Here is a 16,812-nt window from a genome sequence, read left to right on the forward strand (position 1 = left end):
TCTTCCAGCCTCTGCAGGCCAGTCCCTTCTGCATCCCTCATCCAGCACCTCCCACATGCTATGAGCCACCAGTTCTCAGCTGCACTCCAGCACTGGGGCCGGCTGCTCATCCAGCTGCCTGAGTCCCACGTGCTGTCGCTTGCTGTCCCTCTGGCAGGGTGGGAGTATCACCCCCACCTCTGCCCACCCCCACCTCTGCCCATCCAAGCTGCCAGCCAGCCTTCCCAAAGCCCCCTGTCACACCCAGCCCCTCTGTCCCACCACAGCTCTGCTCAGGGGCCCTTCCTGCTCCCCCCTGTCCCAGCACAGGACCCGCCTGCACGGTGCAGCCGTGGTGGGCACAGCTCTGGGGCTGGCTGGGAGCAGGAGTCACAGGGCAAGCATGAAGCCATGGAAAGCTGGCATGGCAGAGCTGCCTGGGGAAAGCAGGCTGGGCTGTCCCTGGCAGGACACTTCCCAGAGGCAGGAGGAGAAGCCAGCACTCCTGGCAACCATAGAATCATAGAATCCTTTTGATTGGAAGAGACCTTTACGACCATCCCCAGCACTGCCTGGCCCCCACTGACCCGTGTCCCTCACACCACATCTCCACAGCTTGGAAACCCCTCCAGGGGTGGGGACTCCACCACTGCCCTGGGCAGCCTGGCACAGCCCTGGACAACCCTTTTGGAGAAATTTTTCTTCACATCCAACCTCCCCTGACACAACTTGAAGCCTTTCCTCTTGTCATATCACTTTTTCCTTAGCAGAAGAGCCCGACCCCCACCCAGCTCCAGCCTCCTGTCAGGAGCTGTGCAGAGCCAGAAGGTCTCCCCTGAGCCTCCTTTGCTCCAGGCTCAGCACCCCCAGCTCCCTCAGCTGCTCCTCCCCACACTTGGGCTCTAGACCCTTCCCCAGCAGCTTCGTTGCCCTTTTTTGGACATACTCCATATCACCTTCTGTCTCTCCTGCCAGCACAGTGTCCTGGGGAGCTGGTCACAGGCTGCCAGCTCCTGCCAGCACCCCGATAGGCTCCACTTTGTTTAATTGCTTCCTGCCTGCACTGGGGAGAGCTGCAGCAGCTCTAGACTACCTGATCTAGAGACAGTTATTTCTCTGAAGGCTTCTCAACTCGCAGGCACTCAATTACAGAGAGCCATGAGATGGTAATGGAGCCCGAAAGCTTTTTAGCAAATGATTAAAGCCCTGTGAAGTTCCCCCACCAAGTACTGGAGCAGCAGCTTCCAGTTCATGCAATTAAAACACCGAAGTGATATTAGAAGAGACAGGCGCCGTCTTAATGGTTTTGTGTGAGCTGTAAGGCAATGCACACCAGAGACTTTCCCCACGCAGCTTGTAAAGGTCTTTTTTATGGTAATGCACCAAGAAAAGATGCACCCAGAGCTGGACTGCTGATGAGCAACGGGCACTGGTGACAATGGGTGACAGCCTGTGCATGTGGAGCCGGAGCAGGGTAGGGACTCCTGTCAGAGCCTGGAGGCTCTGTGCACCCTGACCTGATGATCAGAGACCTGACAGATGTCCCAAGAGATGAGGACAGGCTGGCTCAGCCACGAAAGGTCTCCCTAGGAGGCCACACCAGTCAGTTTTTCCCCTTTCTCCTCTCCCCACTGGTAGGATGGCAATAACAGCTGTCGGCAAGCTGGGCCGAGCAGGACGGCTTCACTCATCCGTGTCTGCCAAGGGCTTTGGTTTGGAAAGGAAGGCGTCGATCTGACTCAAGGAAGACTTTTCCATTGCCTTTCCCAGGGTCTGGATGGGGGGTGGGTGTTTACTGCCTCCAGAAGAAACAGCAGCAGGGTTTTGGAGAGCCGAGGCGGCGCGTGGACCGGCTACGCCGCGATGCTGCGGCGAGGAACAGCCAGCTGGAACCACTGGGCTGCACACCAGCTGACAGAGAGCTCCACAGAGGGAAACAACACACGTTTACAGGCTCTCCCAGTGGAAACGGAGGCTTGGAATGCACAAAAAAGAGGCAAAAACATGAGAACGTCCAAAGGGTTGAAGATGAGAAGTATCTACCAGCGGACGGCAGGGAGGGCTCCTCTCCAAAACCAAGGGGCTGGCTGCAGATCTGTGGTGCTGAGAGGAGCTGGCTGGACAAACCCTCACTGCCTGCAATGCCCATCACCCAAACGAGTGATTTAAGAGGCTGAAACTCAAGCTGAAGTGCCTCTTCTAGTGACTTTTCCCTGACGAAACTGGCGCCGAGGGGGTCAACAGGGTCTAGTTTGAGCACCCTGACGCAGGGAGAGGAGTAAAGTGACTCCACTTGGTTAGAAGTGGAAAGATGATTGTTAAAAAAAAAAACTAACCAGCCTGCCTCTACCATCTCTGAGTTGAGCCTAAAAAATAACCTCTCTCTGCATTGATCCCCAGCAAAAGTAATTGGACTGAAACAGCACAGGTCACCTCAGCCAACAGCCTTGAGTTGGGGAAACAAAAGAAGCTGGCAGATAAACAGGTAAGGGTTTCATAAGGACAAGGTACACTTTACCTCAGAGCCATCCCTTGAGATTATCTCCACACAAGTCTTTGCCTTGAATCCACTCATGATAAAGAGCTAGATAATAAATTTCATTTCTCTAATAGTGTTTATGTGATTTGTCAAAGTACCATCTCATTAGCTCGTTGCAATAAAAACAAGCTCCTGCTAAACATACGCCCAGGTAGGCCAGGTCCATCTATGTTCCATGAGCCACGTCCTCTCCTTTTCAATAAAAACAAAAATGACACAGAATATGGGCTGTATTTGCCAGCAATTTCCAACACAAAATCTGAACAGTTTCTCCTCAAGGCAAGGAGCTCATGATTTATGTCCAAAGAGCTGGAAGCTGAAGGCAGGTGATTTTGCGTGACCCAGAACGAGCTGTGTTAATTAATTTTGAGAGTGGGCATAGGGGGTTCTTATGAGCAGCTCCCCAAGACTGAGCAGGGGAAGGGCGATGTGCTCCAGCCACAGGGAATTGGCCTGCACGGTCCAAACAGTCTCTCCCAGCCAACAAAAACCATGGAAAAAATATTTGTGAAATAATGATTTCTCCAGAGCACAGCATGGGATGGGGAAGGACCTTTCCAGTCCCAGTCTGGGATGTGGTGGGGATTGGCAAGCACCAGGAGGGACACAGGCTGCAGGGGGAGGGAACAGGGACCCACCCAGCTCCTCAAATCCCATAGTACAACCTAATAAAATAATCTCTTGAGATGAGAGAATGGCACTCACTCACCCTGCACAAGGATTTGGGGCTCTGCTAGAGCCCAGAGGGAAGGCAAATGCTGCTGGATGAGCATCCCACGCACAGGTCAGGGAAGCATTTTTGCCAGATTTTTTTCCCCTCATCTTCCATGCCCAGATGACTTGGCCCACACTCAGCTTCCTACTGCACACACAGAAAACCACGAACCTCTGATTTCCAGACATTTTTTTCTGAAGCTTGGAGAGTTTTCTCTGAGCAAAACAGGTCTGACTTTGCTCAGGCAGCCCATAGCAGGCGCCTTCCCAAACCAACCAGAAGCAGAAGCGTGTGTCGGTCTCTCGGGTGACCGAGACCGTTCTGCCCATCTCACATCCTGTATTTGCGTATTTGTTTTTCCCTGTTACTCATGCACCACTAAAAAAAGCAAAGCTGGGGAAAATGCCTGAAGTGTTATACACACAGCGACTGTACCGAAACAGGCCGTCTACCCAAAAGACCCATTTTCAAACAAAGTGTTCCAACAATAGCACTGACGATGTTTGAACTGGCATCGATTGAGAAAGACAAGCTCTTTGCTGCACCACACTGTCAGCCAGCACTCAGTACAAATGCCACGTTACAAGACAAACGCTTCCCTCTCTCTTTTTTTTTTTTAAGATTTCCCTTCTGTTCTCATGCCTCTGCTCCGCTGCGTTGTTTCCAAATCAGACCCTGGATCCCAGTGGATCCGCAGTGCTGAGGTCAAGTCCCTCTGAATTCGCTGCCGACCTCCAACGCCTTGGGTCTGGTTTTAAATGTGGGGACAAAGCTTTCTGTCTTCATCACAAAGGACCCATCTCGCTCGTCAAAGATTGCTGCAAACCTCCAGCTCCGATCGCTGTCGCCCTCACAAATAAGGTCAGCCTGATTAAAATACAGTTATTCTAGCTGGAATAAAGATGGACAGTCTTCAGCAAGCACATCCTATGTAAGAAATATCCTCGTACTGAACTGAATGGAGACAAGCCTTCACTGGCTCCAGGTAAAAGGAGACTGAGGTCATCTAATGACTCTGACATTTCTTGCAGCTTCTGATTCACGGCAGAGACCGTATAAAGCTATTCCAGAGACATCAGCTAATTGAAGTCCCTTTTTTCCCTCCTGTATGACCTGTATTTAGCTGAAGATATATGCTCAGGTCTCAGTGTGAGCACCCAGCTCTGTCACCATGTCCCCAGCCAGCTGGGCCTGCAGATGGGCCACTGCCTGCAATCCAAAACTGAGGCTGGATGCTGCAGTATTTCAAGTTGGGCAGTTCTTCAAGCAGATGGGAGTGGAAACACTTTGGCTCTATCGCCTTCAAGATCAAATCTGAAGCTTCAGTTCACCCTATGTATGAGTAAGAAGGAGCTGGCAGAGAGAGAAGGGGATGGAGGAAGGCTGGGGGTGATCAGCGAGCAGAAACCTCTTGAGACACAAACGTATCAGCACACAACCACAGAGCAGAGGGAGAGCAAGCTGCCGAGCCACCCCAGCACTGCCTGGGATCTTGTGTTTGAAGTGAGGGTTTTCAGACCCGGGCATCATCTTTGCAGTTTGCTCTCGCTAATAGGTTTGCTTGGATTCCAGCTCAGCCCAGCTCATTAGCCACGCTGCCGAATCTGAACTAATTCTGGATCGCTCCTATTGCTACAAATAAATGATAAAATTGCCTCCACGCAGGGGTTGTTTTCTTCCTCTCTCCCCCTAACGCAGGCCTGGTAGCATCTCATGTATCTGTTAATGAAGTCCGTTATATCCAGAGTTTCTCAGCAAGTAAAAATTACAATCATTAGCCAGTGGCTGAGGAGAGACAGAAACACCACTTCTGCCCGGGCTGGCAATCACAGTACGCCGAGTACACGTCCCAGCGAGTCCAGCCTTGCTCTCCTCTAACGTGGTACCCAATGTTCTTCATTAGCATCTCCCTTTTTAACAGAGCAAGACAGCGTCCCGCAGCAGGTCGCAATTACACACAACAATTAATTCAGGGAGAAACAATGACGGGTGTCGTGGAGGCACATTTTGCAGCGGGGCTGTCGGAAGGTGAAGTGGATTAGGAACATTTTCAAGCCCTGGTTAAAACCAAAACCAAAACAAGCCGAGGCACAAGTGATGGCGTGGTAAAGGAGACATACACACTACTTTGTAATTGTTCTAAATGGTAAAGAAACACAATAATTAATCTTTTGGTTGTAATACTCCAATGATCAGGACTGGGACTGAGACCAGGACTTCTTGTGCCATTTGCAAACAACACACAGAGCCAGCGCAGCTTCTCCCAGAGCTGCTGCCGCTCGCCCGCTGCCCTTTTGTGAAATTAGGGTTTAATTCTCTGGAATTAAGTCCGCTAATAAGGACTCCCAACACACCCATCCTCTGGACAGCGTGTACTCTCTCATCGCTTCCCCGGGGAGCGGCGAGGGGGGGACGGGGAAAGGGGGGGAGAAACAAAATAAATATGCCTCGCAGAGCACAGAACGCCAAGGAAATCCAACACCCCTTCGCAGAGGAGTGAGAGTTCGTTGGAAGAGAGGTACTGGTTGCCCCAGCTGCCTGCTGGGGGGCCACCCATCCTCTCGTGCTCGCCGTCTCACGTTCCACGCTGGGTGTTAAGCCTCCCCTGGGAACATTTCCCACGGTGCCCAGGACAGACGTTTGCGACGTCCCGGTGGCCAACAATAGAGAGGGACAATCTGATCTTTCCGTACGGCGGGGGGCCTGTTCCCCTCTCCTCGGGGAGGAGATGTCCAAACCGCGCGGCACGACCGGTAACAGCCACCTGAAGGGTTAAAGGCAACCCCCAAACGTCTGTGGCTTGCTGGGGTTATCATTGGGGTTCCTGTGGGTGTTGATGGGCTTCAGCATGTGCCTCAGGGTATTTGTTCAACGCGAGGAAGGTAACCCAGAAGCTGAAGGAACAATGAGTCACCCCCTTGTCTGTGCTTTGCTGGGGTTATCACTGGGGTTCCTGTGGGTGTTGATGTGCTTCAGCACGTGCCTCAGGGTATTTGTTCAATGTGAGGAACGTAACCCAAAAGCTGAAGGAACAATGAGTCACCCCCTGACCCAGTGACCTGCACCCCACAGGAGCTCCTTCCCCCTTGTGCAGCCTCAAAGCCCAGTGCTGAGACCCACACCCAAGCCCTTCCTGCAGCACTCAAACCCTCCTACAGCCTTCCACTCCATGCAACCACACCAGAGCCCTGCACGGAGATGGATGGAAGGCTGAGCAATTCCTCCCAGCTAAGGATCCCCAAACATCCACACTAGGGGCCAAAGTCTGATGGGTGCAGGCAGGGCAGTAACGTTCTGTTGGGCAACGCGCTCGCTTCGGCTTCCGACTACATCACTATCTGGAAAACAATTGCATGACTCGAAATGAAACTAAATCATCGCTGCTCTCCAGCTCTGGGAATCAAATGAGTAACTCTGCAGTCATTAAAACAATGTCCTGGTAAAAATAAACAGGAAAGGGCACTTAATAGGAATGCTTCGTAGTTAAAAATACTGTATCTCGTCTGAGGTCATTCCGTTTTTAATCGGAACAGCCACGCGTGCCTCAAGGTGATCTGAGCTGGTATTACTCCATTCCTTTCACAGGGGAACACGGTAGTCACAGGCAGAAGGACAGGTTTGGGGTTTTTTTTCCCCCAGTTCAAAATCCTCCCCAGGATTCTACAGACTGAGCCTCTGCTGTCAGACTCACCGCAGAAAACACAGCTCTGAGGGAAGAGGTGGGAACAGGAACATCCGACTACATGGTGGGATTTGGGGTCCCTCTTCTCTTCACCCGACAAGACTGATGAGGAGGATGCTCAACTTTTTCTTTCTAAAAGGGGCATTTCTATAGCAAAGGAGAGGCTTGAGCCAGAGGCAGTCACGCCGAGCACCAGAGCTGATGCTGCAGAAAGGACAGGAAGAGAGAAAAGTAGGCAGAAGGAGGACTGGAAAGGATCATAAAAGCTTCATGTAGGTTTTCCTTCCCTGAAAATGTCTTTGTGCTTTTATGGCAAGGAGCTGCTACAATTACAGGTCCTTTTATAAGCGAAGCACAAACCAGATAATGAGCAAACCTCCCACCGCACAAAGGAGGCGACGAAGGCATTCGGAGAGCCCTGACAGCCAGGCTTCCTCACAAGAGCCAAAGGCAGAGAAAATTGCTAAAACCCATCTCCATTTCACCCACTTCAGGGGTGTGAGCTGCTCGCAGCCTGCTTTTTCTTCCCAAAAGCTCAAAAAGGATCACACCAAACATGAATGGGCCTACGCAGAGCGTGAGTGAAAACCCTTCAGCCAGACAAAGCAGCAGCTCACATGTCCCAACCTGCAGAACAAGCCCACGGCTGCATCCTCCCTGCTCTGGAGGAGTAAAAAGAAGGAAGAAAAAAAGGTTTTGCAAGGAAAAAACCCAAGCAACATATTGCCAAATCCAGACGAGTACATAATGCACCGTGGAGGTTCAGGAAAATCAAGAGCTCCCACCAGCTTTCCTCTCCTTGACCCCAACATCTGCTGGGAGAATGAGGGATTTTCACAAAGCCACAGACACACACACACACAAACCTGGGGCTTCCAGCTCTTCTAGCAACCAAATTCCTAATTTTCTGCTCCTCTTTCCTTGCACATGAGCAAGCAGAAGTTCAGAAGGCTTGGCAGGGAAAAGGAAAATCAGGCAGCAGCTGTGTCCATAGCTCTGGTCCTCCACCAACACAAAGCTTCCAAAAATCAATTATTTCTCCCTAGGCTGGGGCACAGGGGCTTTATAGCTTTGTCTGGCTGCATTAGAAAGGGGAATGCTGGGGAGCTGAGGCAGGCAGGCAGCTCCAGGGGGAGTGCAGGCACTTGTGTGCTTTACCTGACATGAGGCTCCTAACATTTACCAGGAACCAGTGCCCACCAAGGGCTGCTGAACGATCTGGTTTCACACTCAGGATACCCCTGCCAAGTGCCACTTCCAGCTACTCATCACTGGGCACACAACAGAGGTGGAAAGGAGAAGGAGGGGGCTGCTTCACTGATAGTTACTAACCCACTACCCATTTGCAATTGCTGTGTGAGCAGTGGAGGGGGGAAGTGTCCCCTCAGAGCTCATCAGGGGGGAGAAAAGAGAGAAAACAAGGAAGAGTTTTCTTCGGGGTGCCAACCCTGTGTGCCCCCAGCCTGCCTCAAGCCAGAACCAGAACCCCCTCCCAGGAAATTCCAAGGCCTCCCTCCCCAGTTGGCGTTTCCAGGCACCCAGGAGATGTGACTGTACTCTGGCAGAAGCTGGGTAGCAGGTCTTGTGGAAATAACTTCCCAAGAACACCCAGCAGACTGCGTGTCCACATTTCTTCATCAAAGCAGCCTATTTTGGGAGATCACATCCTTCTGGGAACTGGGCAGGTTTCCTCTAAATGCTCTGTGACATGGCATGGCTGAAACCAGCCAGCTCACGCCTGCGGCTGCAGCAGGCACAAAATCTGGGAAGCCCATGACGTCCTGGGGATGGGAGTCAAAGGGTTTCTCTGCTCAGGACTCCAGCAGCACCCAGCTCCAGGGCTGGGCACAAATGCTGCCCAAGCCCAGGGCCACACGGGAGGTGCTGTCTTCAATGACTCCTGGTCTGAGAAGATGATGCTGCTTTCTTTTTTTGCCTCCAGCTGCGTTTTTTGCCTTGTCTCATGAGTTGCAGGTAGTCATAGACTTGCCATTTCACAGACTAACATCATTGAGCAGCACCTCATCAGCAGGAGAAAGTGTTTATCAATGTTTAGCACTACATAAAGGGTGGAGGTCAAGAGGATGGGGCCAGACTCTTGTCAGTGCTGCCCAGTGGCAGGACAAGGGGCAACAGGCACCAACTGGAACCCAGGAAGTTCCGTCAGAATAGAAGGAAAAAATTTTTGAGGGTGCCTGAGCCGGGAGCAGGCTGCCCAGAGAGGCAGCCTCTCTGGAGAGATTCCTGGATGTGATCCTGGGCACCCTGCTGTGGGTGACCTGCTGGAGCAGGGGGGTTGGATGAGATGATCTCCAGAGGTCCCTTCCAACCCCACCATGCTGGGATTCTGTAAGTACATATGTTTAGCAGCAGCATGGCAGGTTAGGGATGGAGTGGGACAGAGAGGAAAGGGCCTCTCCCAGCTTCTAGGGTTTACAGATAATTCTCTGATGCATATGAAAACAAGATTCTTGGCTTAAATATTTTTTTTCATCTTCTGTGCATGTGGTGACTTATTCCAGCAAAGCTGCCAGCAGCTTGCAGTTTATTTTTAAAACACTAAGCAAGAAAAGTACATTATATACAACAAACACCCTGGGTTTCTAAAGAAGAATTCTGCAGAAGCTAAAAAAAGGAGGTTGTTTTTTGGGACAGTTTGGCCCTGATCCACAGGGGACCGTGAGGTAAGAAACAGCTTCTGACCTCAGTTTAGAGAAATGCTGAGCAGGCACGTCGCACACCAGCTGGATCCCAAATCCACATGCTAAAGATGGGCACAGAATGGGCTCAGCCACCCAAGCACACCCTTCCTCAGCAGCTATCTGTACACACTGGCTGCTCAAATGATTGTCACTGCCTCTCCTGAAGCCCCAAGGGCCAAGACCCTGCCTGGCTCGACACACAGATGAAGCACCTCAGCTCCCAGCTGCCCGGCCAGGCTGGGCTCCCTAATCCCCCTCCCCCATCACAGGCATCTCAGCCTGCAAGGGCATCATAAAAAGATATTTCACGGCTTCTTCAAGAGGATTTAGATGAAAACACCAGCACCCCTAGCTGGGAGGCTGCAGGGAAGCAGTGCTGGGATGAAGGATGTGGCTCTCCCTCAAGGTGACAGCACTCCTAATTGTGTCACTCCAGCTGGCAGGCCGGAGGATGCGACCCAGTTTCGGTGCCTGTTACGCCACTCACAGCGGTGCCGACAGGCTGGAAATGCTAAATTCTAAATTTAGGAACCAAAGAGGCACAACAGTTCCACACCCAGGCAGGACCCTCCCTGTTAGGAGCCGGCCGGAGAATCGATGCCGCTCGCCGCACGCGTTCCAGCGTCGCTGCAAAGCCCAAGTCACCCCCAAGAAAACTGCCACTAAATGCTCTTTGGGGGAGAAAGGGGAAAAAAAGCAAGCAAATCCTTAGTCTTTCTCAGGCATCGTAGGAAATGAAAATGGCTATTGCTGCCTGGCAGAGAGTCCAATTATGAACAACGTGCGTTCTCTCCCCGCACAAAAGATGAAAGGCATCAGAGCTGGTGGTGACATTTTAAGACCGGAGATGCAAGAGCGAAGCCCAGCCTCGCTGCAAGCCCAGCTTTACCCCAATAAAGAAACACTTTCTGCACTCAAACTGCCTTCCAGCGTAGCTTGAAGCCCTGCCATTGATCTGGCATCTGTTATAAGCAGATCATCATCGTCGCTGTGCTGTGGCTCCTACGTGGGGATCTAAAAGCACTTTCCAGAAGATGGTTGAGGGCTGGTTTTCTGCTCTCACCCACAGCTGCGGCCAGGCAGAGGTTTGTGGGGGAGCACATGAAACTCTGCCAGGTACACAGAATTTAAAGGCAAAAAAAAAAATCAATAAATCACTCCAACTCGTTCATCTCCCAACCCTGTGAACTCCAGCTAAGCGAGGTGTGCTCCCCATGAGGCTCTGCCTGCTGCTCCAGCCCTTGCACAGCCACTTCATACCCTGCAATCTCCTTTCCCCAGTGAGGTGTCATCAAGGCACCGCTCAGTCCTTCCCTTCTGTAAGACAGACAGTAAAGCTGCTGAAATCCCTCAGCATCAGGCATTTCTCTCCTGTCCCCCAGAGATTTCTCGGAGTTTGGCTCACTGAGGTCTGAATCCCAACAGCTCCGGGGCTTCTGACAACTTCCTCGCAGTGTGAGGAGGTTTCAGGCCAGGCACCTTCCTCCAAATTTAGCAAGAAGTGGTCAGAGGGAGGGGAAATTGGCCTGCCAGCACCTGCAGACACCCCCCTTCCCCACCAGTGCAAGCAATTCTTATCCACTTGGTGGATTCCTCCAGTCTCCAAAGAAGGAGAAAAGGATGGGAAATTAAAAATAAATGAACCAAGAGATACACATCCATCAGGAGCCAGGCGTTGTCAGCCCAGGTCCCTGTGCAACCACTTCTTTAATCAAAACCTCATGCAGTTTAAACACTTGACAGAAGTTGAGAACAGAGATCTTGTTACCCAGAACAGGAAAAGCTGCAACCTTGAAGAACAAAATCACTTCTGTCTGATGGGGTCTATTTTCTTTAAAATCATGCTAAATGACACTAAGCCTGTTCCCAACTGTGAGATTTGAGGTTTCGCCCTGCAGATTCCTCCGAGAGGCGAGGGGGTCACTGGAGGTGGCAGGAGGAGCAAGCTCTCGGGCAGCAGCTAAAGATGTTCCATTTCTAAATCAGTCCATAGTGACGCCAGCCATAAATTTTTAAGAGGCTCAAATCAAGAAAAAAGATTGCTGATGGATGCGCTCCCCACTTGAAACTCGCTTGCGTGGTGACCGACGTCAGACTACCTGGCTCATGGCTATGCCACTTGGCTGTTTGCTACTGAGAATGTCAGAAACCTTCCAGCTTTCTAGAAACTCCCTGAGTGCCAAGGCTCAGCGAACTCTGTAAAGCCTCCTGCATGCAGGTTATCTGCCTCTCCTGGCTGGGAAACGTTTGTCCCCGAGGAGCTGTTATTTAATACCTTCCTCGGTCACCAAGGGATGGGAAGTTTCTCTGATCATTCCGCAGCTTTCCAAACACAGATGGGATCTGTTGAAGTTTTTTTCCTGCTCTGACCTCATTAACATTTTATGGCACAGCTCCAGAACTGTGCCTGCTCCTCGCCGGGTGCCCATCAACAGCCCGATGACAGCTCAGGTCTCCTGGCTGTGTTGAACATCCTTGGGAAGTTTTAAGTGACATCATCCCCAAAACTGCTCTGCTGCTGCATTTTGGGGTATTGCCTGCACTGTGCCTCACACGGGATCAGGGCTCCCAGCAGGTCCTTTTGTAACAGCCACGATGGGTGGGAAAGGAGAGACAGCACAAGGAGCAGAGATGGAAAAAAATAGAAGGAAAAACCAGAGAATAGTGCAGGAAAACATGCAAGCTGTGCCACAGACATGTAACCTGGGGGCCACCTGGGGATGAGCAGGATTTTAATTAGCACACAAGAGGGGGTGTAAACCCTGGGGTTGGTGAGGAAACGCAGCGGGTGACCCCAGGGTGACATTCAAGGTATCCCCTGGGACATGCCTACAGGGAAGAAGGTGAGAACAGGGAGTCTTGAGGCTTTTTTTGGTGAGCTTTTCTCCTCTGTGGAGAACAGGAGGGAGCATCAGCACAGCCCAGCTGGAATCCTGCAAATTGCCCCACTTAGGCTCTGGTTCTCTAAATTGCTCTTTAGCCAAAGTACATAAATTGACCTGATCAGCATCAGGGTTTTCTCCAGAACCACACTCCCCCCCAGCCTTTGGAGTCTGTGCTTTGTCCCCATGCTCAAGGCCTGGAGATGTGCCTCTCCATCAGCTGAGCACCACGTGGAGCTGGGGCTTCCCCACCACATATTTATTCCCAGGTGCTGCACAGAGAGGACAACCCGGGGCCAAACTCTGCAAGAGGCAGACCTGGCCAGAGTTCAGCAGACATGGGGAAGGAAGACACTAAACTAAATCAGTGCATCCCCACCCAGTTTCTACCCAAATCAGGAATTTCATGCACAGGAGGTTTTTGGACCAGGGTCCCACATTACTTATTAAGCACAGAGTGTGGAGAGTGCTTGGCACTGCATAAAAATCTAGTTTTTGCACTAAAGCTCTTGCAAGCTCAAAATAATTCAGATGCAGAAGCAATCTCAGCTGCCAGGAAGGAACTCAAATTTTAAAAGACAAAGGGAGCCTGTGCAAGGATGGAAAGAAGGAAAGAAAGGCTGCTGGCTGGGTGCAAGCGACACTGATCACATGGAAAAAAGGACAGGGAGGAGGTCAAGGAAGCAGGTCAAGGAAAATCCAGGGATGGCCAGGGCCACTCCTGCCAAAACACACCGATAACAGGGTCTTGCTCAGGGCTGCAGGTCTCACAGCCCCTCTGCAAGAGCCTTCCAGCAGTCTGAGCCCTACAGTGGGACCAGCAGAGCCCCAAAACACCAGGGAGATGCTCAGGGACCCGGGCAGAGCAAGTGTGTGGATGGAAGCACACGGACTGCGAGTGCCACCAGGCCTGTTCCAGCCAGGGAAACATCTAGTGCCACTCTCACCTCCCCAGAGCTTTCCACCAACACACCAGCTCAGGTTGCTCACTGCAAAGCCACGCAGAGATGCCTTCTGCTCCCAGGCACAGGCCCTGCACGTCTTGCTTGCAGTGCCACCTGCCGCCAACAGCTCTTCAGACACTGGAAGGGGACAACAGCAACGCAGAGCAATGAACTTCCTGCTGTTACATCAGCTTTCCCTGTCCTTTAGCAGCAGCCAAACTCTTGATCCAAAAAGCAAAGCTATTTCCCAAGCTGCAGGCGTCCCACGAATCGCAGGCGTGGCAGCAGATGCTAATAAAGTACTTTTTTTTTTTCCCTTTCCCTTTTGTACAGCTGCTCACTGGAGCCGTTCTCTCCACGCAGAGACCACATCCTGAATCTTCTTGCTCATTGATTCTTTATGCTACAGGATGACTCTGCAGTCGAAATAATGTGGCATGTTCTAGTTCACATTTCAGACACCGTGAGACTGTTCAATAACGAGTTGCATGAAAAATTAGGGAGGCTGCAACAAAGAGCTCCGACAGAGGTTTCCAAAGTGACTCACAGCCAGGAGAGCCTCGCTCTTCCAAAGCCCAGCGTGAGACAATCTCAAGAGCCCCCACACTCAGAGAGAGCTGAGTCCTCCCCCTCTGGAAAAACAAGGCCTCTTTAAGGAGACTTCCCCGGGGTGAGAATCCCCGCGGGGAGGTTTGGCGGATAGTCTGGGGAATCTTGGCCCAGATGACATCCCGTTCCCATGAGTGCTGGTTGGAAGGTTTCATCCCAGAGCTCAGCTGTGCTGCCAGGGGTGCCGTGGGGTGGGAGTCACCTCGTGCTGCAGCCAGCCTGGGCACCCTGCTTGGTATGTTGGCTCTGCAACGCTCCAAAACAGGGCCAGCGACGATTCTCGCTGCTCTTGCAGGGAGGCAGCAAGCTGCAGCAGCAAAAGGCAGCAGAGGCTCCTCCAGTCTCAGCTCCTGAAGCACAATGGCACCCACAGGGACACCCAGCGTCACCCATCCACAGGTACCCTTGCTCCTGCTTTGGGCTGGCTTGTTGCCAGCTCTGCAGCTCTCTGCCGGACTTTGAATCATAGAATGGTTTGGGTTGGAAGGGACCTTAAAAGGTCCTCTAGTCCAACCCCCCTGCAGGGAGCAGGGACATCTGCAACTAGAAGAGGTTGCTCAGCATAAAGGAGGAGGAATTTCTTCAGGTTCACTTTTGGCTGACTGGTTTTGCTTCCTACCACCCACACAACCAGCTGCCAATATATTTCAAGGGGAAGCAGTGGGCCATATACCCAGTGTACCCCAAGGGTCAGCACCACTTATGCTGGGTTCCAGTGGTGACCAGTGCCCAGCTGCTGGAGTGGGAGGTGTGGCAGGTGGTGGCTAAAGGACAGGTCTGATTGCTCTGCCCCTCTCCCAAGCTCAGCTCCTAATTCCTTCTGCATCCCGTGCTGGCTCCCACTCTTCCCTCCTCTGTGACACAGCCATCCCCAGCACCAGGAGCTCTCTCTGCAGCCCAGCTCCCTGCTCACCCAATTCTAACACCTAACAACTGAACACCACTCCTCTAACCCAGCCCAGCAGACTTTTCACAAGAGATTTTCCTCCAGCACAGCCCAGAAGAGTTCCCTGGCAAAGGAAGGTTAAAGATAAGGTGGCTGCTGGCAGGCAGGTGGCTCTTACCACGTTCCAGAAGAGGGGGTTGAAGGCGATGGAGAGCACAGCCACAATGAAGCCAGAGTCAGTCACATCCACGTAGCCGAAGAGCCGTGCCATGGCTGTCACATCCACCTGGGGGGGGAGAGGCAGTTACTGGGGGTGCAGGTGCCCGTGGGGACACTGGGGGTTGTGCCTGAATATGGGGCACTTCATCTCAAACGCATCAGGTGCCCCGCAAGGGGGGACAAATCTTTTAACAGCCCCCCATGAGGTGTTGCTATGGCTTGCAAAGTGCTGTGTTGGGGTGCAGTGCTGAGAAGGAGGAGGGGGGGCTCCTCCAAGCTGGCTCCTCCCACATCTCGGGGGCACCGGGCTCTCAGGGAGCCCCTGTTGGCAGCAGTGCCCAGAAGGACCTGGGCAGTGTGAGGACACTGCTGCTGTGAGGACGAGCAGCAGTGCTATGGGGCAGCTGCCAACTCGAGTGTGTTTGCAAGCTGCAGGACAGGAAACCCTTTTCCTCAGCATCCCAGGGGATGGAGGACTGGCCCAGGAGTGTTAGTCTGTGTGGAAACTCCAGGCACTGAACTGTGTCAGCCTCCAACCTGCCTTCCATAAAGCAAGACTGGTGGAAACCCCTCTCCACAGTCAGGGAGATGCACTCGCACTGATAGAAGCTACCAAAGACTTTCCTGTCTTATTAATGACAACAACAACAACAAAACCTCCAAGCTTGCTGGTTTTTCCCCTTTCTCCTTTCAAGAAAGAGATATTTTTCCCAGGATGGCTCCATGACATTGTCAGCATTTTTACATGCAATAAGCTGTGCTGCTTCTCCCTCCCGCCCCCTCTCCCTGCAGTGGTATTTGGATGAAAACCAGACAGTGTCTTTTTTTTTTTCTCCAGAAACTTTGAAAACAAAAGACAAAATAGTCCAGCCCAAGCCGTTCCCTCGCTTGAATCAAAATCAAGACAACATCGAGACATGGAAGGTTTTTGCTCCCCAAACACAGCTGTGTTTGCAAGTCCTTCAGATGCCAAGGGACAGGAAAGGCTCCAAAAGGCATCAGCTCCTCCTCCCCTGTCCAGGAGAGAAATTCCCACTGGCTCCTCATGGGTTCTTTGAAGGAACCAGAGCTGCAGTGGGATTCATGGAGCAGGGCTGCTAAACCTGCTGCCTCTTGCAGCACAGGCCCTGGGAATGCTCCTACACTGTCCTGGGGCACGTCCAGCTGCTCTGGGTGCCTCCTGCACAGCCACGAGTGCCCGCGGTGCAAAGGGCACGAGCAGAGGCTGTACTGCCCCAGGGAAACGGGGGGGCCATGGATCCTCATGGGGGTCCAACTGCCTCCAAACCACTCCAGCCCCAGCTCCCTCATGTTCCTTCATTCCAGCCCTCAGGACACAAGTTTTGGAGCTATGGGAACAGCCCCCAGGGTCCGATCCTCACCCATAACACATCTCCCCTTACTCCCACCTTCCCCAGCCTCTCCTCCCTTCCCTTCATGCCCGAGCAGCCCTTTGCCATCAGACCTCATCCCTTCAAAGCCAGACTCTCAAGCCACAACCTGGGCACCCAGACAGCTGCTGGGGCCGAACTGTCTGGTCCCACTTCAATGGCAAACCCGTGGGACTAGGACAGCTTCTTTCGTACGGTGCTGAGCACACTGCCAGCACTGCCTGAACAAAAGCTTCTTGACCTACAAACTCCTGCCTGGCAACA

At 52.3% G+C, this 16,812-nt stretch overlaps 1 protein-coding gene across 1 annotated transcript in view; it reads right to left on the reverse strand.

Moving 5' to 3' along the window:
• The window catches only part of PEMT (phosphatidylethanolamine N-methyltransferase), a 39,235-nt gene extending 24,017 nt beyond the window's left edge, over positions 1-15,218 (reverse strand). Inside the window, exon 1 of the mRNA XM_008946488.1 lies at positions 15,117-15,218. Coding sequence (XP_008944736.1) covers positions 15,117-15,209 — 93 coding nt within the window. The 5' untranslated portion in view covers positions 15,210-15,218. The remainder of the gene's footprint in view (positions 1-15,116) is intronic.
• Positions 15,219-16,812: the final 1,594 nt, after the last annotated feature.

The sequence above is a fragment of the Merops nubicus genome, unplaced genomic scaffold (genome assembly GCF_000691845.1).
Source record: "Merops nubicus isolate BGI_N331 unplaced genomic scaffold, ASM69184v1 scaffold14928, whole genome shotgun sequence".
In the NCBI taxonomy this organism is placed as follows: Eukaryota; Metazoa; Chordata; class Aves; order Coraciiformes; family Meropidae; genus Merops; species Merops nubicus.